The sequence below is a fragment of the Ammodytes marinus genome (assembly GCF_949987685.1).
Source record: "Ammodytes marinus genome assembly, chromosome: 13".
Taxonomy (NCBI): domain Eukaryota; kingdom Metazoa; phylum Chordata; class Actinopteri; order Uranoscopiformes; family Ammodytidae; genus Ammodytes; species Ammodytes marinus.
The window spans coordinates 19,271,535-19,299,378 of NC_137217.1; the positions used below are offsets into that span (position 1 = coordinate 19,271,535).

General features: G+C 40.8%; 1 protein-coding gene across 2 annotated transcripts; it reads left to right on the forward strand.

Moving 5' to 3' along the window:
* The first annotated feature begins 107 nt into the window (after positions 1-107).
* fam171a1 (family with sequence similarity 171 member A1) lies at positions 108-26,986 on the forward strand. Of its 2 annotated transcripts, XM_080039522.1 has the most exons (10): positions 108-402; positions 7,762-7,827; positions 8,050-8,277; positions 8,980-9,072; positions 15,496-15,654; positions 16,263-16,439; positions 19,395-19,511; positions 20,953-21,067; positions 22,264-22,381; positions 22,591-26,986. In XM_080039522.1, the coding sequence occupies exons 1-10, from the start codon at positions 291-293 to the stop codon at positions 24,151-24,153; spliced, it is 2,748 nt and encodes a 915-aa protein (XP_079895648.1). In that variant the 5' UTR covers positions 108-290; the 3' UTR covers positions 24,154-26,986. The 2 variants fall into 2 exon arrangements, with proteins under 2 accessions (XP_079895648.1, XP_079895649.1); XM_080039523.1 differs by lacking the exon at positions 7,762-7,827.
* The last annotated feature ends 858 nt before the right edge of the window (positions 26,987-27,844 follow it).

Genomic DNA, 27,844 nt, shown 5'->3' on the forward strand with positions numbered 1-27,844 from the left:
GCCTGTTGGTGCTGTTCTCGGGGCATGTGGCTCAGCGGAGTGGGGCAGTCCTCCTCTCTGACCCGTCGATGAAAAAACCTACCGAGCGGGGATACACAACGGGACCGAGGAAACACGGCGTTACAGGCGGAAAACCAGGAGTGCTGATGCTGCTAAACATGGGAGTGTCGCCTCCTCTGCGCAATAAACCGAGTGTACGCTGATGTGGACAGTCAGTGAGTTTGTCAAAGCGAAATATTTGTCTCTAATTATTTTTAATTTTATTATTTTTTAACCGTCACACATCTGCAATGATGCGGGCTGTGGACAGGAGTAGAACCGCGGCGCTTTTACTCTGCCTTGTCGGATACCTTGTCTCGAAAGCTGTCGCCAAAACACTAGCGGAGGACACAACCACAGAAGGTAAAAAGTGCTTATTTGTTCGCTTACTTTGCCCATAAGAAAACAAACACAAGGCTAGTTAGCAGCTACTCTGGGGGCTAATAGTGTCGCTAGCCAGCTCGGATGCTGATGTGACCCAAAGTGAGCTAGCTAAGGTTAGCAAGTGAGAGGGTGGCACAAGGGGAAAACTTCTTTAAAATGTTTGTTATTCAGCCTGGTTTTATCTCCTTAAGTAATATGTTAAACCAACCGACTTTGGCCTAATGTAGTCGTATTTGTGTAAGATGCATTGTTAGTGGTAGTGACTCATATTTTGCAAAATATTGCAGCAGCTTCCAGCTGCTGTGATTTGTCCCTTTCAGCGTCTATTCTCTGTTTGTAGCCTAGCTCTAGCCTATGTCTCACTGGGAGGGAGGAGGAGGTCACCTTTCTCAGGTGTCCCAAAGCCAAAGCAAGTAGGGTCCATGCCATCAAGCTCAAACTTTATAGTACAATATTTACTATTATTATTGACTAATTTGCAGATATTCACCCCTGGTTAATCACATATCAGTCTGCAAATGTTAGAAATTAGTGGGAAAAATGCCAGTCACAATTTCCCAGAGTCGAAGGTGACATGTTCAAAGAGCTTGATTTGGTCAACTCAAACCATCCTAAAACCAAAGCTTATCAGTTGAACAGCAAATGTAAAAGGAGTGCAACCATTCAGTGTTATGGCATTCTACCTCCGTACAATGACTTAAATGATTAAATCAGTGACCGTCTTTAGCAAAGTTTAGTAGAACAGTTTTCTAACTATTTGTATCTGCTCAACTTTAGCTTCTTGAGTGATCCCTTACATGAAATTTGAAGTGTAATAGCAGAAGTAGAACAAACATTTTAAAAAGTTCTATACATTGTGGTCATCATCTATACATTAATCGAACATTTAAAAATTTAAATATAGTCACAAACGGTTATACCTGAAGTGGCTAAGTTGGGTCATGTGAAAATGCATTAACAATATTGATATTTGATTAATCATTCAAAAGATGCCTAAACCTGCTCTGGTTCTAGCTGTTCCAATATGAGGAGTTACTGCTTGTCTTTCTATCATGAGATAGAAAGCTGGAGATAGAAAACTGAATATTTTTACTTGTAGGCCCTATGACATTTTATAGACCAAACAATAATACAAATATTATTTAGGCTTACATAGGTCTACACCAAACAAAAATAGTTACTGCAATGGTTTTTGAGATAACAACAAAAAATCCCAAATAAAGAAAGAAGATGAGATGCGGCAATAAAGAATTCAGTACAAATGCTGCACTTGATGGATTAAAGTGAGGCTGTGTTATCAGCAAACCACAACAGGGATGTGGTGTGTGAATAATAGTTTCCCTTCAGTGTCGTAGGGGATCCTGTCACAGTTGCAGACACATGCAAAGTTTTCAAAGCCACCATGATTCAAATTAATCTGTTGGCGTCTTGTTCAGTCACCAACTTCGAAGCTGCCCTGTCGTTCTACTGCAGTAATGCTACATCTGTTTTATCCATCTCTTCTATTTCATGCACAACAGCACACACAGACATACACACTTACAGTCATCTCTGTTTGCCTACATTTTTGCCTGCTTTACATTCGGTCCTGTCACTACGACTATGTTTACAGTAGAAGTATGAATGTTAACAGAGTAACTTTTGCTGTAATCAGACAGGATTTTAAAACACTTTAGAGGAAAGGGGCAACCTGAGCAGCAATGATCTGTCTCAAATTTGTCACATTAGTTCCTTATATCTGATCATTTTAGGATTACTTCTAACAATACACTGGGTGTAAAGAACAAGGTGTAATTGCGATGATCACGCAAAAGATTGCAGGGCTTTGAAGTATATCCCAGCTTCTCTCTGCTCTCTGCTTTCCCTTTTCTTCTCACTCTCTTCCCCTGGTGTTCACTTCGCCTCAGATTGACCTTCACTTGGGTGGTGTGCATGTGTGTGTGTTAAGGTCGATACTGAGGACTTCTCCTGGTCCGTCCAGCAGCAGGCAACATGGCTGAGTGGAGCCAGACAGACAATCTCCCCACAGATATAGATCTCACTCACATTACTGCCGCTGCCCATAATAGGCTTGGCATTACATCTCCAGCAGACAAACATTTGCTAAAGCTGGACAAGAGCTGCCAGGAAGTAGACCAATCAAATCGCATTGTCACCAGCCGGCCGAGCTTGATTTAAACCACGAGATGCTGGTGTGAACGCTAACAGCAGCAACCCGCTCTGGGGAAGAGGACACATCAGGTATTCATGAGACAGCACAGTGCTTAGTGATGGGGTCAACGACAGTAATGGTGTACAGTACAGTGTGTAGACTGTAATATTTACTGTGGTAGTCCATTTGCTCTCTGGCCTGAAAGTGGAGACCTGATGTTGTAACCTAGTTGCTGCGTCCCCTGCTGTGTTAATAGGATTGACCATTGCTATCCAATCTTACTTTTAATCCAGACGAGGGGAAAAGCAGACTGATGATCACCTATTTATTTATAGTCTTTAGTGGCAGAGCTTTAGTTCAAAAGATTGGTGTGTGTCTGTCGGCGTATACTTTTTTATTAAACCGTTCTTTGATTTTCAGGTACACACCACATGTTGCACGTTGTGACATGTTTGGGCATTTTGTGCCCATTTGATTAAAACTTTGGGAGTGTATCAATGTCCCCAGGCTCAATGGGATAATATGTCGGGTGGGGAATACTAGTCCACATGCCTGGATTAAAATGTCTGTTGCTAACTTCCTACGACGTAGGCTGAAAAGGCATACTAATTTAAAGACACCGATATATAATGGATGTTTCTTCTTCTGCACAACATAACAACTCAACCGGGTGGTATAGAGATGAATCAGTCATGTTGATCCCAATAACATTTTCAAAGGTCTTTTTTAGCCTTCTCTTCTTTTTTTATTTATTCATAAGATCACCACAATGACACTCTGATGTTTGTTATACGTGTCTGAAGGGAAACAAATAATAGTTTCAGTCCTTGTGTTTTTCCTTTGCTGTGGTAGAACAAGTTCTAATACAAACGCAAACAACCGTCTGTTGGAGCTTGAAGTTAAAACAACATTTGCAACAGCATTGGTGTCGTTTTCATACACCTGAATCCCAAAGTGCGTTGCTGTGGTGCATAATAGATCATATTTACTTGCCAATGTATCAGCTCTTTAATACTCCATGAGCTCTTTCGTTCCCGTCACATGATTTTTGGCTCCTTTCATACTCAACCATGTGCTCCTATTTTAGATGATGGAAAAAGATTGTTGTGTTATAATTTTCTGTGTTGTAACCAAACCGTTTCAAAATTATTGAAGCAAAAAAGTCACTCCCTTCCGGGACTAACTAGAGCTGAAACAAGAATTGGATTCACTGATTTAAAAAAAGGAAATGAATCAGTATAATTTTGATGATTTTTTGAAAATTCTAGTAGTTTCTTTCACATTTCGTAGACTGACCTATATTTTCTTGATTAATTGATGCATAGTTTTGCATATAAAATGTATTTTAAAGGTGATATTTTTTAATTACCTTGTTGTATTCGAACATTCCAAATCTGAAAGATGTGAAGTTCAGTTGACAAATTTCCATAAGATCGGCAAAAGAAAAAAGAGTTTGTTCAGAACTTGATAGAAAATTTGCATTTATGTTTGTTATCATGGTTTAAATTGAGGATGTTTACAGTCTCCTCATCGCTTCTCATTTTTGGTCTGCCGCTATTTTTAGTCCCATTTAGTAGATTTTTAAGACACCTGATTCAAGTGTCTCAGCATTTATTTACTAAGTCCATTTACATTGTTCTTTGTTGTAGGGGAGAGTGGGATGAGATGTGCCACTTTTTACTCAAAGTGACTTTAAAGTGAGGCCTTGACAATAAAGTCTCCAACTCAAATATGTACATATATTTCAGGGTGTTGTGCATCCCCGGCAACAATAACTTTGGATCCGAAATAAACTGTTTAAGAAATATAGCTTTCGGAAAAAATTTTGTGTTGTGGCACAACCTGCCCCCGGTGTGGTGTAAGTTGTGCCTTTGGAGAGAATATCATGGGGTAAATTGTGCCATTGATATATATCTCATAAACTGTAATGCAAGACAAATCCATTAGACAGTCACTTATTTAAGGTTTCTTTAAAGTAAATATTTTACAAAGATTGAAGGACACATTTCTTAAACAAGGCCTAGCAGATCTAATGGTTTTACCTGCAAAGCTCACAATGACAAAGTCACCATCATCATTTTTCTGGCCATCTGAACTCTCATCAGTGGTGTTGTTAAGCGGAATGGAGATGTCAGTCTCTTCTGAGCTACTGCAGACAATCACTTTCTTTTTGTGACCAGCGTATACAGCCATACCAATGGCACAACTCTCAGAAATTTACTTTGCATTAGCTGCGCCGCCCTTGTAGAACCAACTGCCACCTGGCATATTCCCCCTCCATTTATGCCTTTAAATCAAGGCTCAAAACCCATCTGTACACCCTGGTTTTTCCTCCCCATTAACTATCTTACCCCTGCACTGCACTAGTATCTTTGTTTATATGTTTATTCTTGTTATTGTTATTTTACCTTCATTTTTTACCTGTTCAGCACTTTGGACAGTGCAAACTGTTATAAATGTGCTTTTATAAATACATTTTACTTACTTACTTATAACTCACTCCAGGCCCTCTGGCACAAATCACCCCAACCCCAGAATTTTGGATAATAAGCATGATGCAGCAGTTTAGGGCTGACATCGTGCTAACTATATAGACACAAAGTGTAGCATACTCAAGCACTAAAACATGTGTCAAATGTTTTCAAACGTGTCTATAATTGTTCAGACACAATAATCAAAAAACCTTGATCATGTAAATTTTACTTCGAAAGGCAAAAAACTGTTTTTTGAGCATAACTGTGCTTATATCTTTTCCATGTTTCTCCCTTCTTTACACGAAGAGTCAAATGGATGGCACTTCTTAAATATGTGGTCACATTTCCAATTTCGTCTATGGTTCTCTAGAAACAAGGGGTGGCACAACTTCCCCACTGGCACAACTCACCCCACTTTCCCCTATTTAGTTTTATGACGACACTCAATCAATTTTTTTGATCTCAGCAAAGCTTAAAAAATATTTCCATGCAGGTACATTAATGCACACATACAAAAAATATCAGGCATACAACGAGGTGGACGGAAACTTACTTTGTATGTTTCTTCACTATAAACAAAAAAAAAATCTGTAACTTGTAATAAAACAGTTACACTGATGTTAACAAGCAGTGAGTGCTGCTGCAACACTTTTCCTGGGATGTTGTGTACAGGCGACTTTCCACTCACAAAGCATCTGTTTCCCCAAGCCCCCCCTCACACACCCAACGGAGGCCAGTCATACCATGCATTTCCAGCTTATCACACCTCAATTATGGTGCACAAATCCTTTGCCTCCCTTTAACTTTTGATTATGACACCAAACACACATTCATTCTAGCTCTAGTGGGCTGACAGACTCAAAAACAGTCTTGTCTTGTCCTGTGGGGGATCTCTATTTTCAAAACGCACACCACCAACACCACCACCACCCTGCTGCTTTGGCTGCTGTTGCCTGGGATAATTGGTCTGAGATCTCTATGCTGGGCTTTGATGCCTTTATCCTCCATATGTTTGTCAATACACACAGATAAGGAGGACTCACTCAATACAGTTAGGAGCAGTGAGAGAGGTAGGTACTTTAGCTGCAGACTCGAGGTCTTCCATCTTTAGGCCGACCATCTTCTTCTCTATTGTGTGTCAGAGCAGAGCGAAGACTCCCAGCTTGTTTAACAGTGATGTCACTACAGTAGTGATTTATTGGATGAGGACTGGGAGGGGGCTTTTGCATTTGTCAGTCTGGAGTCCCCCAGGGGAGTTATTCTTAAAGTGTGCACAGCTGGTACCCCTTAAAACATATCACAAGGAGTGGGACAGGAAGTGAGGTCATGAACCTTTTAGCACACACACACACATACACACACCAAATCTTAATGCTATGAGATGTTTATGTCGTGGAAATCCATTATTATTTTTCAATCATCAAATGTAAAAAAGGGGGAGAATTAACTGATGGGTCCAACAGCTCACCATCTGAGCATTATGTGTTTGGTTTGAGATTGAGTCTCGTCACGTACAATTCACCACATATCTTCAACCAGTGCAGAGGTATCATTTGGTGCGGTGCTCTTGTTTTTTAGGTGGAGCCTGCACTCGCACTGAACTCTTTCCACATTGTCGGAGTGGTTCCTCACTGACCGCAGAATCCCTTAGTGGGGGGAGGGGGATTAGTCTAGCCAGGGGTATGTATGTGTGTGGGTTAGTGTGTGTGTCATGAAGGGTGCGGTTACAAGAAAGAGTTACGACAAAATTCAGTTGCATTGAATATGGGGGAGGTGAATATGTAAAGGTGAAGGAAGAGGGAGGGGGAAACCCTTTCAGCCTCAATTGAAAGGTCACTATGGGTCAGCCAGCCAATTTTGTGGATTAAAATGATAGTGTTTTGGTACAAGGTGTTCTCTTTATCATACCTTTTGAGATACAAAGCTGAACTCGAATGCACTTTTGTTTGTTTTTCCACCTTGTAATTTAAATGTACCTCACAGTATTTGGCTGCCTCTCCAGCGTAGTAAACAGATGTGTGTGATATTTTGTTTGGCTGGGGTGGAAAGTATCTCATTAAATTGATTTAGTTTTACTTGGGTTACATTCTGAGATAATTTGGGATTTTACTTGAGTATTTTGATTTTCCTCCACGCTATGCATCTACTCAACTACAATTCAAAGGCAAATATGGGATTTTTTTTTCACTCCACTACAAATGATTTAACAGTAGATTTAACTTAATTATACAAATGTATTATTATAAAACTTATTGTTCCCCGGGGGGAAATATACAAGCTTCCAAGCCCTAATTAAAATGAGCCCTGCATTTCAGTTATCAAAATATAAAAAAGTTTTTTCTGGATCTCATGATGATTTTCATTATTATTATAAAAATAATAATATGCCAATAATTTCCTTTATTTATCAATAATCATTTTGTCTGTGAAGTTAGTCAGTTAAATGCCCTTCCTAATTTCCATCCGCCCAACAGTCCAAAACACAATTGTTTTCAGTTTACTATCCTACACAAAGATAAGTAGCAAATCCTCACGAGTGAGTATGTGTAACATTTTGCATTTCTGTTTGAAAATAAAATGTTTATTGAACTTGTGAGATTGTTGTAAAGTGTGAGCCTTTCTTCAATCAACAGGCAGTCTGTGTACATCTCTTTATCTGTCCTCTCCATTATAGAAGGTGTTTATATACAGTTGTTTTTTCTATGGTCCCAGGCTTGAGAGAAGGAAATGGTCCATTGTTTCAGAGGGGACGTGCCACTGGAAAGAGTCCAGGAAATGGTAAGACGGCCGTCTCTTTGTGATCGGCCTGGTTTTGGTACGCTGTCTCTGTGGATTTGAGGCAAAGGTCTTGGCAGTGAAACAAAAGCCAGTTAGACTGATGACTATATTTTATAAGGCTGTAATTATAGCACCCCGTCTATTTATGTCTGTATATCACTCACACGCCAACACTCGGCTATATACCCGCCCGGCTCAGTAAACACTCTTTTTTGTTCACAGAGGTGACTCTGAAGGTGCACCTGAGCGATGCAAGCACCCATCAGCCCCTTGGAGGAGCCATCATACAGCTCTTTGCAAACCACACTTCTGTAACAACGGAAACCTCATCAGCTGATGGCAACACCTACCTGCACTTTCCCTTCCGCCTTGGGACACCGTTGGTCGTCACCGCAACCAAACAGGGATATGTGCCAAACTCTGTGCCCTGGAGTCCCTCCAGATTACCTGGTAGGTGTGTGTTTGTGTTAGTGTGTCGGAGGAGAGGGATACTTTAGGAAAAATGCATTAGAGATATTATGAAAAAGCCACATTTAGATTTGAGCATCATGTCTTAGGGCTATTGTTCTTCATGTGTGCTGCCAGTTGGATGTGTTAAATAAAAAGTGTGTGTGTTTGTGCAAGGTGTGTGAGCTGAGGATGAGTGGAGTGCTCCATTACTAATTTATTACAATTGATGCCAAAACCCAGCAAGGGGGCTGCTTAAACTTCCCTTTCACTGACACACACACACTGAAAATACCTCCTGCGAGGCTGCACCCGTGTGTGTGTCTGTGTGTGTGTGTGTGTGTGTGTTGTAGCGGGGAAATGGACTGGGTTGGTGGTATTTCTGTGTTTTTTTGTGTGTGTGTACGGAGGATTATTATGAGCCAACAGAACGGCGGCCAATTGGATTATCACGCTTACCAGCTCTGAACAATGGAGGAGTGAAAGGAAGGAAGGAAAAGGAAAGAAGTGCAGTTTGCTGGGTCAGCCTTGTGTCCTGCACAGCAGACAGGATGAAAGCAGGACTATTAAAAATGTTTAAAGATGGTTTAATGACTTCTTATGTGTGATTGTGATCAGGTAGATTGCACTTGTCTTCTAATCTGATTGTGAATTAATTAAGTCAATGTGTTGTGTACACTTTGTGTGGTTTCATTTGTGTTTCAGTTTTTTCCTCCATCAGTCTAGACCTGCTGCCAGAAAGAGCTGCTACTCTGACTGTTTATGAAGACGTTGTGGAAATTGTTTCGGGGTTTCAAGGTAAACGGATGAATTTTTTATTTTTATTTTTTAATATAAAGGGATATAGGGGAGAACGGGGAAATGTGAGCCATCGGGTAATGTGAGACACCCCCTGTATCTAGGCAATGGAACACATTTTTGGTCATGTGAGATATATGTTTTCAAGCCCCTCTCATTTCCCCTTGGCCATGAAAGAGAGGACCTCATGGTGATGTTGTAAGCATGTTTTTTTTCACAAAAATTTCTTTTTTGCATGTAAAAGTACATTTTCTTGCTGTCAACTTAATCGATTGTTGTGCCAAAGCAAATTGATTCAGGTAGAAAAACTTCCAACATGCCAACATGTGAAACCATGTGAAGATGAAAACTGAAGATTAGCCTGATTTGCTGAGAGGTAGTTTTTTCTCAAATTGTGGCAGTGGGGTAAAGTGAGACAAATGCTGTGGGGTAAAGTGAGACAGTGTTTGTGCCCTCTTTGAATGAACTTATTATATTTGAGGTAGCAAGGTGTCTAGTTTGAATAAGACAAAAGACAATGTGGGCTGGAAGTGGGGGTTGAATGGTTATAGGGGTGTAGATGAGGGAAGGTTTATAGGATAATAGCTGTCACCACGGAGTGTCAATCAAAACACTGGAATACTGCTTTCTTGGTTTGTCCAACGTAATGGCAGATTTATTTAGTTTGTAGGGTTTGGAGGGTATCTGTGTGTGTGTGTGTGTGGTCTACAGAAACAAGGGAAACAAATAATCACGTCATAACCACATTCATAATAACCATACATTTCTATAATGCATGCACACTACAACTAGCATGAAAGTCTAAGTAATTAACATAGGGAAAATGATTATACAATTCAATAACAGGATATGCATTAATGCCAGTAGGCCTTCACATGGGATTAACATAGTTAACAGAAGATGCTAACATTCACCTAACAGCATAAATGCCCCGGTAAAGTACTAGGGAAAAATAACTGACATCTAATACAAACGGCATCAAAGACGGTAAGTGCGCGAGGCTCTAAAACGGGACTTTACAACATTCAACAGTCGCTCTGCTGCCTTTCTTTCTCTCCTTTTTCTCTCTCCTCCTCGGCAGTTTGCGGCTCCGCTCCTAATCAATAAGCGCGCGCATGAGCATGCACCGAGCGCAAGATCGGCTCATGCCAGTGATACGGCAAGGTCCTTTTATAATCGCGGAACCTCTTTAACAAGGGGTGTCAGCAAGGGCATGGTTTGGCACGTATGTATGTGAGGGACAGGAGAGTGACCTTTAACATCAATAGACTCTAAGTAATATGTCTTTATTTAATGAATGATCCCAATAAAACAAATGCAGAAAAATATTAATCAAAAACTCAAAAGATGGAAAATGACAGCTGGCTCTAAGGGTCCTGTGTTCTGACCCCCAGACTGTGTTTTACTGGTTATATCTGTCATTTGAATGTTAATTATTGAATATGAATTATATGGTGTATTTGATCAGAGTTACTTTCAAGTGTTTAGAAAATCTTTTTTAAGATTTTTTTTTGGCATGTTTATGCTTTATTGATAGTGCAGAGAGACAGAGGTGAAATGGGGCACAAAGGGGAGTGACATGCAGAGAACGACCGCGGGCGGGAATCGAACGCGGGTCTGCTGCTGGGCCCGGCCCGGGTGGGGACGCCCTACCAACTGAGCTAAGGGCGCCCCAGAAAATGTTTTTCTTAATTGACCAAACCCCATGATTCTGTTACTAGTCCAACATTAGTTTTGGAATATTTGGTTTTCAATCTAGCTGCCAGGATTCTAGCTGTTACGTGTGTTGTTATGGTAGTTTCAGAGTGGAAAAAGTAAGTGGATCAGTTTACCCCCTTGATCTCTCTGGTCTGTCTCAGTTTACCCCACAGCTGGGGTAAACTGAGACACAAGACAACTTTTTTTAAAACAATCATACTTTCACTGCCCTTTCTCATGAATAAATTCTGCTAATGACCTTTTCCAGGAAACATCCTGAATTAATGGGAAATGTGTAAATTTGACTGATAAATAATTTTAGCTCCCTTAGAGGGGAGCAAATGTAAAAATTGCCTCACATTACCCCCTTCTACCCTGTCATTATTTTAAATCTAAAATATAATGCCAGCATTATTGGGAATAAAATACTCTGGAAAATATGGATATTTAAACACTGGACAAACTACTATAACATCTTTTTTATATTTAAAAAAAGATTTTATGTTCTCACACACTCAAACGTTTTTAGTTTTAGCTGGAGAGTTTCCTGAAAAAAACTGCGTTGAAAAGAAGATCCATTTATTAAAGTCTTTATTTATCAGATTTAGACATGTTTTCTTTAAAAAAAAAATGTATTCAGATTTTCACCAATTTTAATATGAAAATAAACACTGTTTAATTCACATATTTTTTTAAGTTCAACATAATATTATTATCCCTTTCCTCTCCTTTTAAATGGCCTAGTGGGGATGGACAATTTCGAGAAAATAATCATTTCCTATTTTTTGACAGATGTTACGATTGGATTTGTAATGTTTAGGAGAGAGAGATCGAGAGATAGTTATCAATAACCATTTACAGCCTGTAGCCAAAACACTGAAGGCTGGTTCATTGATTCAGTCAGGCAATATTCTCCCCTTGTGAAAAATATTGGAAAATACCAGTTGTTGTGGCATTTATTTTCAGCTATTCAGCCTTCATTTTTGGGAGGGCTAGTTGACTGAAGTATGTGTGGGAGGGAATTGAATCTATCATCCAGTGTTGCGAGGATTTTTAATCTTCTTAAGCTAGGTTGTGTGCTTACGTTATCGCGTTAAGTCACAGTGCATTCTTGAGCCTTTTTTATACAAAACAGTTGCAAACGACTTTGCAATTTTATTTTGTTTACCTGAAATGGGCGGCAGTTTGCGTCAATTTCTCTTGATTCTTTGGCTGCAATCACAAATGTGAAGTTTTCCTTGTGCTTTACATGTTTGTTGAAGGTGGGCCTATATGCAGTCACCTTGGGCCACTTCTGATTAGTGAACATGACTGTCACACGATGAGGATGGCATGAATTTGTAAAATCATTTACACTACTATTTAAACCCTCGGCCAGATGCGCTGCATACTGTTGATCCTAAATCAGCCTAAATAATCAACAACTTTTTGATTTAAATTTTTTGATTTGAAATCGATAACTAGTTCTGGCTTATGATCGTGTAAGATTTGAAGGAAGAGATGATGAAAAATCCGACCTCCTCTGTTGACTCATACACACACATAAATCATGAGTGTGTCTTTGTTAGTCAGCCTCTTTGTTAAGATGTGTGTAATTATATTAGATGAGCCTTTCTCACTCAGGCAGAATCAATATAGACTCTTTTGTCTGCTGGGTCTTTTGTGTGTCTGTGACAGACAGGGGAGTAATTTAATGTGTCAGCTGTGTTGTCTGACAAAAAAACCTTCACCATTAACGTGTAGACGTGCCCGAGTGGAGCGCAGCTTATGCCCTCTGTCCGACACACTCTGTCTGTCTGTCTGTCACGATGTTGTGAAGTTGGGCGCCCAGGGGAGCGATAAACCTTGGCATGTGGCACAAGGAAAGAGAATAAAAGAGAGGGAAGAGGAGGAGGATACAGTTTGTGCTGAAAGTGGGGTTGTGGGTGGAGCAGTTGGAGAGAATAGGGGGATGGGCAGAGTAATGTCCAACAGAAGGAGGAACAGATGAGGTTAGGGAAAAGTGGAGGGAAAAAAAGACAAGAAGTGTTAAGGAAGGGAACACACAAAGAACAGAGAGAGTGACTTCCTTTGACAGAAACAGGACAACTGGAAAAAAACAATCCACCTGGATTTCAAGAACAAGGTTTGGACAGAGACATGGAAAGTTGAAAAATGCAAGCTCTGTAGAGTAGAAATCCATGTGCAACTAGAAACACAGAGTTTGAACACTCGTATACAGCTGGATCTGTGTCTCACTGTTCAGGAATGTGCACTCACAGTTGGACCACGATGACATCACCTTGCCGAGTTCAGCTACATGCAGTCTTTACTGTTTATTGTTCTTTATCTATCTATCCCTGCCTGGTAATGGCAGACACAGGCTGGATGGCAGGCAGCGATGTGGAGAAATAAAAAGGAACCTATTAATTCACAAAAAAATATCAGAAAGACACAACACACTGGTAGATTCAAAAAGATCAGACAAGGCTTTATCTTTGCTGTATTGATCTGGAGTTACCTCCATTAAGCATAATTTGATTGCTGCCTTTATAAAAGGGCATTAGGTGAGGATGAGGAGTGAAAATCGCATTGTAAAAAATCCTGAAACAAAGTCAGTATGCAAGATTGACTGTCTGTGTCAGGTGAACATTTTGTGACTTTATTTTGGTCAGATTGAGGAAAAAGTTGAAATGTTCTGTTTCGTATATCAACAAACTTACACCAAGGAATTGTACGTTTTACAAATCTATATACTTGCACACCCTGGGCCAATAAACACATTCACATATATTTATAAATTATCATCGTCATATGTCTTGCAAACAAAACAATTAACGAAATACTGAATGTTGATGTTATTTATGACCCACAGAACAGTATGACCAAAATTATGATTAACATATTTAAGGGATGTTTTCAGAAGAGATATGAGGAGGAATCAAGGTATCCATCTAGTTTTAAAATCAGGGACATCACAGTTCATGGTGTCCACCCCATCACCTAGGCCAATTAGAAAAAAAAAAGATTAAGAGACAACTACATTTGCATCCCTGCCGTTTATCCATGTACAGTCATATGAAAAAGTTTGGGAACCCCTCTCAGCCGGCATTATAATTGACTCTGCTTTCACACAAAAAATATAAAAGTGGTATGTCTTTCATTTACCAGGAACAGCTAAGTACTGGGATGTTTTCCAAACAAAGATTTTTTGAAAAGCAGTATTTAGTTTTATGAAATTAAATAAAATGTGAAAAACTGGCTGTGCAAAAATATGGGAACCCTTGTGGTCTTGCTGATTTTAATGCATGTAACAGCATGTAAAACTGAGGACTTTAAACACAAAATTGGTTGGATTATGTTGTTAAGCCTTGAACCTCATATAAAGGTCTGTTTAATCATGATGAAAGGTATTTTAGGTGCCTAAATGCAAGTTCCACTTCTCTTTGACTCTCTGCAGAAGTGAGACAGAATGCGATCATCAAAACAGCTCCCAAAATATCTTAAAAACAAAGATTATTCATTGTCATGGTTTAGGGGAAGGCTACAAGAAGTTTTCCCAAAGGTTTCAATTGTCAATTTCTACTGTAAGGAACGTTGTCAGGGAATGGAAGGACACAGGCACAGTTGCAGTTAAACCCAGGTCTAGCAGACCAAGAAAAGTACAAGAGCGGCATATGCGGCGGATTGTGAGAATGGTTGCACACAACCCAAAGATCACCTCCAAAGACCTGCAAGAACATCTGGCTGCAGATTGTGTATCTGTACATGGTTCTACAATTCAGTGCAATTTGCACCAAAACATCTGTATGGCCGGGTGATGAGAAGGAAGCCCTTTCTGCGCCCACGCCACAGATACAGTTGCATGGAGTATGCAAAAGCTCATTTAGACAAGCCAGCTTCATATTGGAAGAAAATGCTTTGGACTGATGAGACAAAAATTAAGTTAATTGGTCTTTATAAAAAGCAGATGTTTTGGTGCAAATTGCGCTGAATTGTTGAACGATGTACAGATACACAATCTGCAGCCAGATGTTCTTGCAGGTCTTTGGAGGTGATCTGTGGGTTGTGTGCAACCATTCTCACAATCCTCCACCTATGCCGCTCCTGTTTTTTTTCTTGGTCTGCCATGCCTGGGTTTAACTGCCACTATGCCTGTGTCCTTCCATTTCCTGACAACGTTCCCTACGGGAGCTGTTTTGATGATCCCATTCTGTCTCACTTCAGCAGAGAGTCAAAGAGAAGTGCAACTTGCATTTAGGCACCTAAAATACATTTTCTCATGATTAAACAGACATTTCTATGAGGTTCAAGGCTTAACAACATAATCCAATCAACTTTGTGTTTAAAGTCATCAGTTTTACATGCTGTTACAGGCATTAAAATCAACAAAACCACAAGGGTTCCTATATTTTTGCACAGCCAGTTTTTCACATTTTATTTTATTTCATACAACCAAATACTGCTTTTCAAAAAATCTTTGTTTGGAAAACATCCCAGTACTTAGCTGTTCCTGGTAAATTAAAGACATACCACTTTTATATTTTTTTGTGAAAGCAGAGTCAATTATAATGCCGGCTGAGAGGGGTTCCCAAACTTTTTCATATGACTGTATCTCTCAACCCTCAAATACAGCAGTAAAGGCAAGAAAGCTATTTAAAATAGTTTGAATACTCAAAGTTAAAGAACACTGGATATGCATTTAATGTGTGCATGGTTTCTGACACTGGTCTATTTCCCGTCAAGGTTCCAGGCATCAGCCCAGCGTTCACTTTCAGCGAAGAGCTCTGAGTCTTCCTTCCAACACGTCTTACGCCAACCTGACTGCTCTACTCACTGTGGCCAGCGACCCCTCGCACATCCAGCACTTCCCCCACTTGCAGGTCCTAAGTGGCAACAGTACAGGTGAGGTTTTAATTGGAGGATGGTTATAAAAAAAACGTTTAAGACTCGACAGTAGATATAAGGCTAAAAAGAGTTACAGCACAGATCACGGGTGAAAAGCTGCTGAAGGTGTGTGTGTGTGTGTGGGGGGGGGGGGGGTAAGGAAAATAAGTGGTGAGAGAGTATCTAGCCCAAAGAGGCCTTTCCTGACCTCCTAAAACACAAACAAACCCTGTTTTTGCACTGTGCCCGTCCGGTCTCATCCACGTTTTATTGTGCGTTTCCTTATTTTCTCCTTCAGCTTGAATGCCCGTCAAAAAGAAAGCCTCCCCCTCCCTACATCACATAGCCTACTGTACCTTCTCCCTCCAGGCAACTAAAGCGGACTTGTGCCTTGTGACACTTTCAACCCTCTGTTCTTTCACCGCCCACCCTGTTTCCTTCTTTCCTGTCTTTCACTTGTTTTCTTTCCTGTCTGTCTTTCCCCTGACAACTCTTCTTTATCTATGCTTCCCCTTCCCGCTGTTTGCTCCTTTCACTGCTCCCCCTACTGTGTGCACCTTTCCCCACTCCCTTTTCCTTTTTGCTGTACTTTTTTACTCTCTTACACTCTCCTGCCTCTCTCACAGGGACAGAGAAGAGGTTTGAGTTGACTCCCGTAGCAGCCATCTCTGTTCACCTATTGGCCAGCGACGGAACGGAGTTGCAGGTGAACGAGCCAATCACGGTCTCTGTCCCCCTGCCAGCTGACTGCGGTCTGAAGGAAAATGATCACATCCCTGCTTGGAGATTTGACCCACGATTGGGTATGTACTGACAGAATCCCAAAAGCTTTTCTGATATTTGGATGATCTTTTCTCATCTGTGTTTGTGTCTTCCACTAAGACATCTGAAAATGAACCTCAACTATTTTAAAAGTACGGTGCTGTAAAATATTGAATTCCATGTAAATGAAACCTTCTTTCATGGGTGAATGCTTTATGAAATGGTCAGAATATGCGCATTAACACAAACCTGCATGTTCACATGATGCAGCCAGCTCACAACTTGTAGCTGTGTGTCAGAGTGAAGAACAAATTTATTCACAAGGTCATAAAAAATGACCAACATACACCACATCATTCTGTGAATCAAAACACAAATACTCTTACACATCACATCACAAGTTTAAACCGTGGATGCATAATCTGCTGGAACTCAGCTTAATCTTGAAATAAAAAAAACAATAACAACGGGCTCTGCGGCACTGGCTCCAACAGCAGAGACTTCTTCAAACCTTTCTGGAGGCACTGATTTATTTCTGCAATCTTAAATCTGCGCTGTCAGATATCCCACACTGTGACACGCCGAGATCTTCTTGGACATGCTGAGCTGAGAGACAGCGACTAGATCATCAGCTAAATAGCATCCTTTTCCATGTACATTAGTCAAACATGTCCTGACCTACTGTATCTCCACATTACCTTTTGCGCTGTGCCCTGAAGGAGAACGTCTGTCCGAACCTCTAGAAATTCTTCTGGTGTAATAATATGAAAAGGTACATTTCTGGCTAATTCTGGCCATCTGTTGCCTGATACTGGACAGGTGTCACGCACTACTATGAGTGATACGTTGTAAATATTTTATAAAAATTACCAAAAACCTCCAGCTTCTCAAATGTGAATATGTCCCTTGTTCAATGTTTTTAAACAGAATGCCTTTGACTGCTGGTTTAAGTGACAGATCAAGCTATATAAATATATCAACTTAGGCTCTGAGAAATTTTGATGGACTAAAGGAATACTCCTTCAATAAAGGAAATAAACATCAGAATAATTGATTATGAAATAATTGTTTAGTTTAAGCCTTATTTTGATCCTTTTAATCCAATCCAGATTTATAAATGAATGGATAATGTTGTTTTCTAACATTCCCCTTCAGTCCACGTATTGAGTCAGACTACAAGAGCGATAACCAAAATAATAGGCCAATTGTTACTAGGACAAAAGTCTTCTACATTTAACAGGTTGTAGTCCTATCGAGATGAGTTCCTCTAAATCCACACTAAAAATACTCCATTTGGCAATCGGGGCCAATCATTGCAGGCGATACTTGCTCTTATGATGGTTATGAAGGATCTTGAGACTCAGTTCAAAAGTGCCCAAAGTATAAAAAGGGCTTTGATAAAAGCTGAGAGAATGCACACACGTGCACAAACACACTTGTAGCCTACGCACAGCCTTTAGCAGCAAATATTTCCACAACAGAAGAAAACATCCCCAGACCCCTTTAGGCTCTCATGTTTCCTAGCAACCCATCAAATAAATATCACAACAGAAAGTCCTGGCTAATGATTGAGTTTCTTCACTGAGTGGTTAAGTGTGTGAAATGTGTGTTGTTGTGTGTGTGTCTGTGGTTATGTATGTGTTAAACTGAGAACGACAAACACAGAGAAGAAAACAAAAAGAAAGGACTTTTAAATCTGTCCGGTGCCTCTCTTTGGAGTAATACTTCATGCTGATAATAGCTTCCTCATAAAGAAGGGAGTTTTGTTTACAGAGTGCACGCATGGACGACACACACAAAAACCTGTTTCTCTTGTTAACTGAAAACTTATTATGTATTGTTGCATGTTAACGGAGAGTGGGGCAAAAATGATGTCCTGTACGGAGAGATCAAGTTCAACTGTCTGTGTGTGTTTGTCATTTGTAAACAGACAGACCTTCATCCTGAGACGAGTTTGATGAGGACTGCTTTCTCATCACAAAAAAAAGACCCAGTGTCAGCTGTGTTGACTTAACATGAATGGGGCTAGAAGCAGAAGTAGATTTCCAGGCTGTATTGACATACTAAATGTTCACATTGTGACGCTGAACTTTCTGCAGGGTGTATTGTAAGGAAGCGTGGGAACAGGGTCATTAAATGCCACTATTAAACGGGTCAGTCACACAGAGAGGACTTTTTTTAACTTTCCAATTCTGCTATATTTTTGTCTTTCCTCTTTAAATATCCTCTCTCCCTTCCCCTTTTGCCCCCTCCATTCTGTAGATGGATGCAGAATACTTGATGTTGTATAACTGCAAATAAAACTAGAACCAAAGTAGCTTTCTGAGGGCATTGCTGAATGTTTCCGCCATCAATCAATGCCTTTTGGCTTTGTTGTGGCTTTTGGTACTGGCACTGCTGGTGCTGCTATTGTGCTCCTATTCATAGGCTCTCAGTGACATAAGACTGAGCATGGTGCCTCCCTGTGGGAAAGTTGAGTACTGCCAAAACACCGTCTCCCTGGACCCAACTAAGCTTGAATCTGTCCCTTACTTACACTCTATTAATCATCAACTGGTCTTAGAAAGTATTATAAATCATTGAATAAAGTTACCTCAAAAAGGCCCTATAAGGTTTAAAATAAAGAGTAAAAGTTTAACTTACGTAAGACTTAGCCAACACTATTAGTTATTAACCGTTTTGTAACTGGTCAAGATCTCTTTAATATAAGTAATTTGATTATTTGGAATTAATATATATTGATACATGCAACCCCGTTACTTGAGTCCTGTGACATGAACAAACATTTAGGCCTTAAACATAAATAATTGACTTGCATGTTTCTAAATGTAGCTAAGTTGATGCTACCTGGTCTATACTTAGGTAATCAGAGTAAGATGGGATGTTGCTGTTGGCCTTTTCATTTGTCACTTTATGACAAATTCACTTTGTGGAAGTGACTATTGTACAGAATTATTGTTGTGAAATTAAATTTCAAGCTGTGTGTGTGTGTGCAGGTGCCTGGATAAAGAGCAGCTGGGGTCATGTGCAGAGGGACGGCAACCAACTCAGTCTGACCTACATTACTCCTCAGCTGGGATATTGGGTGGCAGCCATGTCCCCACTAGACTCAGGTGGGAAACAATTTTGACACAGATTATATTTACAGATTATGGCTTTTCACATACAGTGCTGCTTTAAGGTATGTGAGCCCCTTGAGCCGTTTGGAATTTTACTGAGTTTAACCATTATTAATACATTTTTATCAATACCAGTATTTCTTATATTAAATAACAGATGTCTGTTTATCCATTCCACATTTTTCTTTTCCAGAAATCAATTGTTAAAATAAATAAAACAAATGATTTGACAACTTTTGTATGTGCATAATTTTGTGAACCCTGAGCTACATTGCTTAAATCGAGCAGGTAAACACAATCAGGTAAGCCGAATTGAGTGAAGAAATGGATTTATGTAATTAGAGGTATTTAGGGAAGAAATTGGGCGGTACTAGATAAAACAGAGATCAAACCAGGTCAGTTTAGGTGCACCAAAGTGAACCCATACAGGCCAGAAATGCCAAGAGGTAAGCAAATCTCAGAGGATGTCAGGAAGAGAGTTGTGTGCACATTTGTCTGGGGAGAGCTATAAATTAATTTAAAAAAGTTTGAGCTCCATCAGTCCACAGTGAGGCAAATCATCTACCAATGGAGAGCTTTAAGAGTGACTGAACATCTGCCTAGAAGTGGACTTCCTTCAAAAATATCCACAAGCAACACAAAAAGCGATTTTTCAGGTAAAAGCCAACCCAAATATTACATCTGGAGATTTGCAGACCATTTGCCACCACCATACTTAATTTGGGAGAAGGTTTTTTTGGTGGTAGGCAGAGTTGCGGTTTTTGTTATGACCAAACAGTTACATTTTGGACTAATCTGTCCACAGAATAAGACTTCATGTATCTCCAGGGGCTCTCTGGCAAAGTTGTGACAAGCAGCTTTGTTCTTTTTTGAGAGCAGAGGCTTCTTCAGCAACACTCCCATGAAAGCCATGTTGACTGAGTTTTCTTCTTATTGTGGAACCATGCACATTTGTCCCAGATGCTGCAAGAGAGGTCTGCAAATCACTAGATGTAATGTTTGGGTTGGCTTTTAACTGAAAAATCACTTTTCTTGTGGCGCCTGTAGATATTTTTGAAGGAAGTCCACTTCTAGGCAGATGTTCAGTCACTCTTAAAGCTCTCCATTTGTATATGATGATTTGCCTCACGGTGGGCTGATGGAGCTCAAACTTTTTTTGAATGTATTTATAGCTGTCCCCAGACAAATTTGCAACATCACAACTCTCTTCCTGAGATCCTCTGATATTTTCTTTCCTCTTGGCATGTCTGGCCTGTATGGGTGCACTTTGGTGAGCCTTAACTGACCTGGTTTTATCTCTGTTTTATCTAGTGCCGACCAATTCCTTCCTGTATGTGCTCACATGCTGAACCTAGACTGTCTTCTAGGAATTCGTCAGAATCTTAGTTTGACATATTTTAATTTCTCTTTTCCCCACTTTTTGTCTCTCCAACAGGTCCAATGGTGGCGAAGGACATCAGCACATACCACACTGTGTTTCTGCTGGCAATACTGGGAGGCATGGCCCTCATCCTGCTTTGCCTGCTTTGCCTCTTGTTGTACTACTGCAGGTGTGTGAAACACTTACCACAGCAGCATAGCCAATGTTAAAGTCAGTTCTTAACCCATTGATGACGGCTGCTGCGCGATGCCACATTGGCTCTCCTGCCTGATGCTGCGTCGCGCAGCATTATTACTTTATCTAATTTTCATGGCATTCCCAGCATAGAATGCACTGTCATTGGTTCAAATACACATGAGGTGGGTTTTGTTGATTTTTTTAAGACCACGTGACCACCCAAAAGTTGTGTGGTTTGCCGAAAATCATGTAAATCAAAAAAAATAAAAATAAAAAAATAAAACAAAATAATAAAAAAAATACGCCAGCTATGTCGGCGACAGAACAGTTAGTGGCGTTTGGTGTGCAGAATCAAGGTCTACTATAGACTACTGACGAAAATCACACAACACATTGCATCTATTTATTAACAATATTTAATAATTTTCTAATTCATCTAATTTTGACGATTTTTAGAAATATCTGTTGGTTTGTAAGCGCTAAGGGAGCATGTTTAAATAAAACCTGTGAACCTTAACTTTTAAATGTATTTTATTTCATGTTTCTATGTGCTACACAGGCTTAGATATTAAGGTTTTGGTAGACTTGACAATTCGTACTATTTTTTCAGAAAACCCTCAGGCATTAAGGACATGCATCCTAGATTGCCATAGTCATCAATGGGTTAAACCTGCAGTGTGAAGAATTTTGGGTTTTATTTCCTAGCAGATTTTGTAGAAAGTAATTATAATATCCATAAGTACATTTAATTTAGTGCATAATAGCTGAATTTATTTTTTGAATTATTATTTTTTCCCTTAGAAAGGGTCTCATATATGTCCATATTTCTGCATATCTTGGACCAAGGCCTAGTGCCGCCATCTTGAAAGTGTCATAGTTGGAATGTCATCAGGTGCATTGTTTAACATTTAGAATTGTTCTTGTCCTTGAAGGCCACTGTAGCTTCTGTTATTATTCGAAAGGGTTGGGGTTACCTAGGGAGTGTTGCATTCTAGAACTTTGTAGAACTTTCTTGATGATGTCATATTACACACTGCACCTTTTTAAGACGCTGAAGTAGTGGGCTATTTATCATATTTTTGTTCTTGATGTGACCTGTTTCTATCACAACACTTGTATAGGGAAAAAGCATCAAAAGTAATTCTTCAGATTGAATCATAACATCTTCCGTGTCTCTGTGTTGTGCAGGCGTCGTTGTTTGAAGCCCAGAGTGTCTCACCGCAAGCTCACATTGTCCTCTGGTCTGGACAGCAGTAAGAGGGACCAAGCCACCTCCATGTCTCACCTAAACATTATCAGCAACGAGGTCTGTCTGACGGAATGGTTAAATCACTGGGGCATATCAAACAGAATATTATCCTTAAAGAATCCTTCAGCATGAAATTAATGGTGCTGCTGTAGCTGATGATTTCTTTGATAAATAGAATGTTTTCCTTGGTTGTTGTCTTTTTTATATATGTATTTAGTTATGAGTATTTTTAAAAGGTTTCTTGACCTTCAATATTCTGTCTTTAGGTGCAGCTGGAACTTGTATCCACAGCGACTGAGCCCGACATGACCACACCAATGCTGAGGCCTTTCTCCTACGAGCACCAAGACAATCAACGTCAAAACAGCATCATCTACCACAGCAAACACAGCCGCTCCTCTCTCGGCAACAACAGCCACCACGGCTCGTCTCTCTGCAACTTGACGCCTCGCAGCAGAGACTACCGGCAATCTGTAGAGACGTTCCAATTGAAGACGGCCCTTGCATCTGGAACAGATCGAGGCTACCGTCAATCATACACCTCCGTCTGCTCATCCAACCTGCTTTCAGATGCACCATCCTCAGCCAATCATGGCCAGGTGTCGGCTAACAAGCTGACCTGTGTCGGGCTTGTTGATTGCATCTCCCCTTCGTCTCCCCCTCACTCCCCCAGTAGAGGGGAGGGATGTGAGTGCAGAGCTCCCGAATACCTTATGTCCCGTTCTGTGGATCACCTGGAGCGCACCAGTCCCCCGTTGCTCTCCCGACCGGGCCAGCTGCTCTGCTGCGGCTCTGTGGACCTCCTGAGTGGAGGGGAAGGCTACCCGAGGGTGCGTCCCACACTGGTGATCCCAGCACACTACATGCGTCTGCCCGGGGGGCACCCTCTGTCTGGTCAGGCTCTGCTGCTGCAGACCGACCAGGAGAGTGACTTGGAGACCATCCAGGCTGAACTCAATGCTTCACACTCCCAGCAGCCCTTGGCACAAAGCGCCTCTGACTGCCCCCCAGGTCCCACCAAGCAGGGCGACGGAGTGAATGTCGGCATGTCTGGATCAATGTCAATTCCAGCAGCACTTGGGGACACGGGTCTCATGGAAATAAACAGCGAGGACACCTTGTTGGCTGAAAAGACTTTAATGGCACTAAGAGGAGGGAAGCCTCTGCCTCACCCGAGAGCTTGGTTCGTCTCACTCGATGGACGGTCCAACGCCATACGCCACTCCTACATCGACCTCCAGCGGGCAGGGTGCCAAAGCAATACGCCAGGCGGAGGAGGTCCGCACGGTAACAGCAGCGGTGGGAGGCGTGGCAAAGGCAATGATGCCAGTCTGGACTCCGGCGTGGACCTCAACGAGCTGAGAGTGGGCCGCAGGGGGAGGGACGCAGAGCGGGAGGAACGACAGATTGAGAAAGACAGGTCGAAGGAGACAATACCAGCCACGGCCTACACTCAGCTTGTGTATGTGGATGATCTGGATGTGGGAGGCAGCGAGGAGGAGACGCCCATGTGCAGCCCACAGGACAGTGAAACAGGACCCATCCTGTCGGACACAGCAGAGGGCCAGACAGGCGAGCAGGGGCAGGGGGATTTGGAGGGGAAAGAAATAGAGGAGGTACAAATACAAGAAGAGCCACCCTCACTTTCCTCTTCCTCCCCTGCATCTCCTCCTGCCCTGCCATCACCAGAGGAAGAGACTTTCAGGACTGACGCTGAGCTGCTGTCAGTCTCTCCTGATGACGATGTAGTGCACGAAGAGGGAGAAGAGAAGAAGAGCCCGTGGCAGAAGAGAGAGGAGCGACCCCTACTGGCCTTCAACCTTAAATGATCCACAGATGACCACTTAGAGAGGATAGATTCACATTTTATCTCAACACAATACTCATGTGCCCATGTGTACATTTGAAAGCGTTTTGGCCGCTGCAATTGTTCCTTCTGTGCATAGTGAGCTATCCGAAAAGTCAAATCAAATCAAGAGGGGATCTCCCAAAATAACAGTCTGTTTAATCCCTACCGGTTACAAAAGAAAAATAGAGTATAGAGTGGTAGACAGAGCACGCAATATGAATGGCAACAAAACCAGTAAAAATCCTACTTAGAGACATGCTTCTGAGTCATGACTCAATCGCATCTTTACACACGGAGAGCAGAGTGCATACATTAACAGATTCACTTACACACACACACACATACACACACTCCAACACTAACATTGAGATCCCTTTAAACACCCCTTTACTTCTGGTGAAGACAAAGTTCGAACAAGTACAGCCACCAAAACAGTTCAATCATAAAGATGGGCAGGTCAGTTTTGTTTTGAGATACACAAAATGTGAACTTCCCCTCTTCCAAGACCATAACGTAAAGCATAGGACCGTCAAAACTGAAGCTCTTTTGTGTTTTTGTAATATGGCACTGAGTGAGTGAATATTTCAGCACTGGGATCCTTTCTAGTCCAGAACATGAAGGGACAATTGACATCCTTCATGATCCTTGAGGTCCCCCTTGACCACTGTTTTTCCTCCTCACGACACTGCATAAACAGACTGTTCATCAGGCACGACGAACACATTGCCTGAGGAAAGACTCTGGGGGCAAGAATTTTGAATATTTTATGCACAACAAATATATTGCCTTGTTTTTATACATAGCCTTTTGGGCATACAGGAAGTGTAAGAGAAACATGCTCACAAATGAAAGACTACAGGAACCTTTTTCTCTCGAGCCATATTGGCCTCAGTCCGCTGACAGGATACACTTCTTTAAAGTGAGATTATATCCCCAATTTAGCCACTCTGGCAGATTTTTAGGATTGAGAAGAATCTGTGCAGAATACGGCAAGTGATTCTATTTTCTTCACAGTTTGTTAGGAAACTTAAAAGTTTGTCTTTGAACAAGTATCCCCCCTGACATAAACACATAAATCTTGTACTTGGACTCGTTTTGACTGTGTCGCTAGAACCTAATGTAACCTGTCCGAAAGGCAGAATGGGTACATGATTTACACAAAGGGGATGATGTTTTTGGAACTGAAGAAATTAAACCACTATCCGCACTGCAACGCAATCACAAAATGTGACACACCCCCATTGCTGGTGGGTGAGGATGTAATACCACTACCAAACTGTAGTTCTACCCAAAATAATTGTGAGGTGTAATATTAATATGAAGGGTTTTGTAATTGTTGAACCACTGACTAGCATATTTTTTTGCTCCGAAGGCTATGCATCACTTTTATACGGCTGCTTGAGATGCCTTTTTTTTGTAATTTTAATAACTATGATTTTATTTGCCAACATGAAGTATTTCACCTCAAAAATAGGCTATTTTTATTTCTTTTAATATGTTAAGGGCTTTTTCTTCTTCACCCGCCTTATTTTTAGAGCTACTTTAACAAATGTGTACTGCTTAAGTTTAACCTGAAACCAAACTCTTTCTGCATGCTGTGTTTGACCTTAATATTTTACCATTTCCTCATGTTCCAAGTGCCTTTTAACTGACCTGACTCCACAAAAACTCTGTGGACCAGTTACCTTATTTATTTCTTGCCTGCTTTTGTCTTCAGCTTTCCTCCTCTACCTCAGCCCCCCTTTCTTTCCCACACGTGAAAGGAAGCATGCAGTAAACTTTCCCCAGCACTAGCGTGTTGCAAGCTACACTACAGACATCTCAGAAAATGTCTACCAGCTGCTGCAATCGTAAAACTTTGACAGTAATCACCAAGGCACCAATCTCTAAGCAGTTAATGATTATCAATGTTTAAAGTGTAGCACATGATACATAAAGCTAAGTGCGATTGTATGTGAAGCTAAACTGCAGGTTATTTCAGTGCATTTTCTAATTTTTGTGTTTTTGGAGGCTGAATGTTGTTTCGAATGTGTTCATGCGCACTTGGGCTGTGGTAGTGTTCATCTGCGATGCTGCTGGCTGTGAGTTTGTTGTTGTCAGACCGTGTGTCCATGTGAGAGCGCTGAGAATTAATCAACAATCATACACTCGAGACTCCTATAGTCATAGGCTAGCAATCACATTACAGAGTGTGTGTGTGTGTGTGTATAGTTCTTTCCTTTCCCTCTTTCTGGTTAAAATTATGCGAGTTGGTGTTGTGAATGGCCACCTCTTTCATAGTATCCCACAGAAACCTTCAGTTCTAGGGTCGGGTTGCAATACAGCATCCTTAGTGTGTAACTTGGTTTGCTTGCATTATATTTGAAGCCTATTATTCTGAATAAACAGAAAAACTGGAATGATCTGTGTCTGTGTTCATTTAATTGTATTTGCACCCTGAGAGTTAATGAGCTTATTAGTGTCATTTATAAGTTCACAATCAACCATGGACCCCCTTTTTATGTGTTATTTATAGGAAAAGTACTATTTAAACTGTCCATCTGTGTTCATTGTCAGATAGTCAAATGGTATATGCAAGTTAGATGCCTTCCTAAACTAATATCTACCTCTGATTCAGTCATATATGTTGCATTGTTTTCTCATTTATATGTGTATATTGCTGTACTTCTTGAACTTGTTATGGTGAGCAAAACAAGTATTTGTATGCATTGTTTTAATTTAGTTAAAAAAATGTATAACCTATACAGTGGCTTGCAAAGGTATTCATACCCCTTGAAATGTTCTACATTTTGTCATGTTACAACCACATACGTACATTTATTTTATTGGGATTTTATGTGATACACCAACACAAAGTGGCGCATCATTGTGAAGTGGAATGAAACTGAAACATGGTTTTACATTTTTTTTTATAAATAAAAAACTGAAAAGTGTGGCGTGCAAAAGTATTCAGCCCCCTGAGTCAATGCTTTGTAGAACCACCTATCGCTGCCATTACAGCTGCAAATCTATTGGAGTATTTCTCTACCAGCTTTGCACATCTATAGACTGATATTTATTGTCAATTCTTCTTTGCAAAATAGCTCAAACTACAGATTCAGCATCAGATTGGATGGAGAGCGTCTGTCAACAGCAATTTTCAAGTCTTTCTCAATATTCTCAATTGTTTTTAGGTCTGGACTTTGACTGGGCCATTCTAACACATGCCTATGCTTTGATTTAAACCATTCCATTGCAAATCTGGCTGTATGTTTAGGGTAGTTGTCCTTCTGGAAGGTGAACCTACACCCAGTCTCAAGTCTTTTGCATACCTGTATTTGGCTCCATCCATCTTCCCATCAACTCTAACCAGCTTCCCTGTACCTGCTGAAGAAAAGCATCCCTATAGCATGATGCTGCCACCACCATGTTTCACGGTGGGGACGGTGTGTATAGGGTGATGTGCAGTGTTAGTTTTCCACCACACATTGCATTTTGCATTAAGGCCAAAAACTTACATTTTTATATCATCTGAACAGAGGACCTTCCTCCAACCCTTGCCAAAAGCCATATAGTCAGATGAGACCAAACGTGAAGTTTTTGGCCTGAATGCAAAATGCAATGTGTGGCGGAAACTAACACTACACACCACCCAATACACACCATCACCACAGTGAAACATGGTGGTGGCA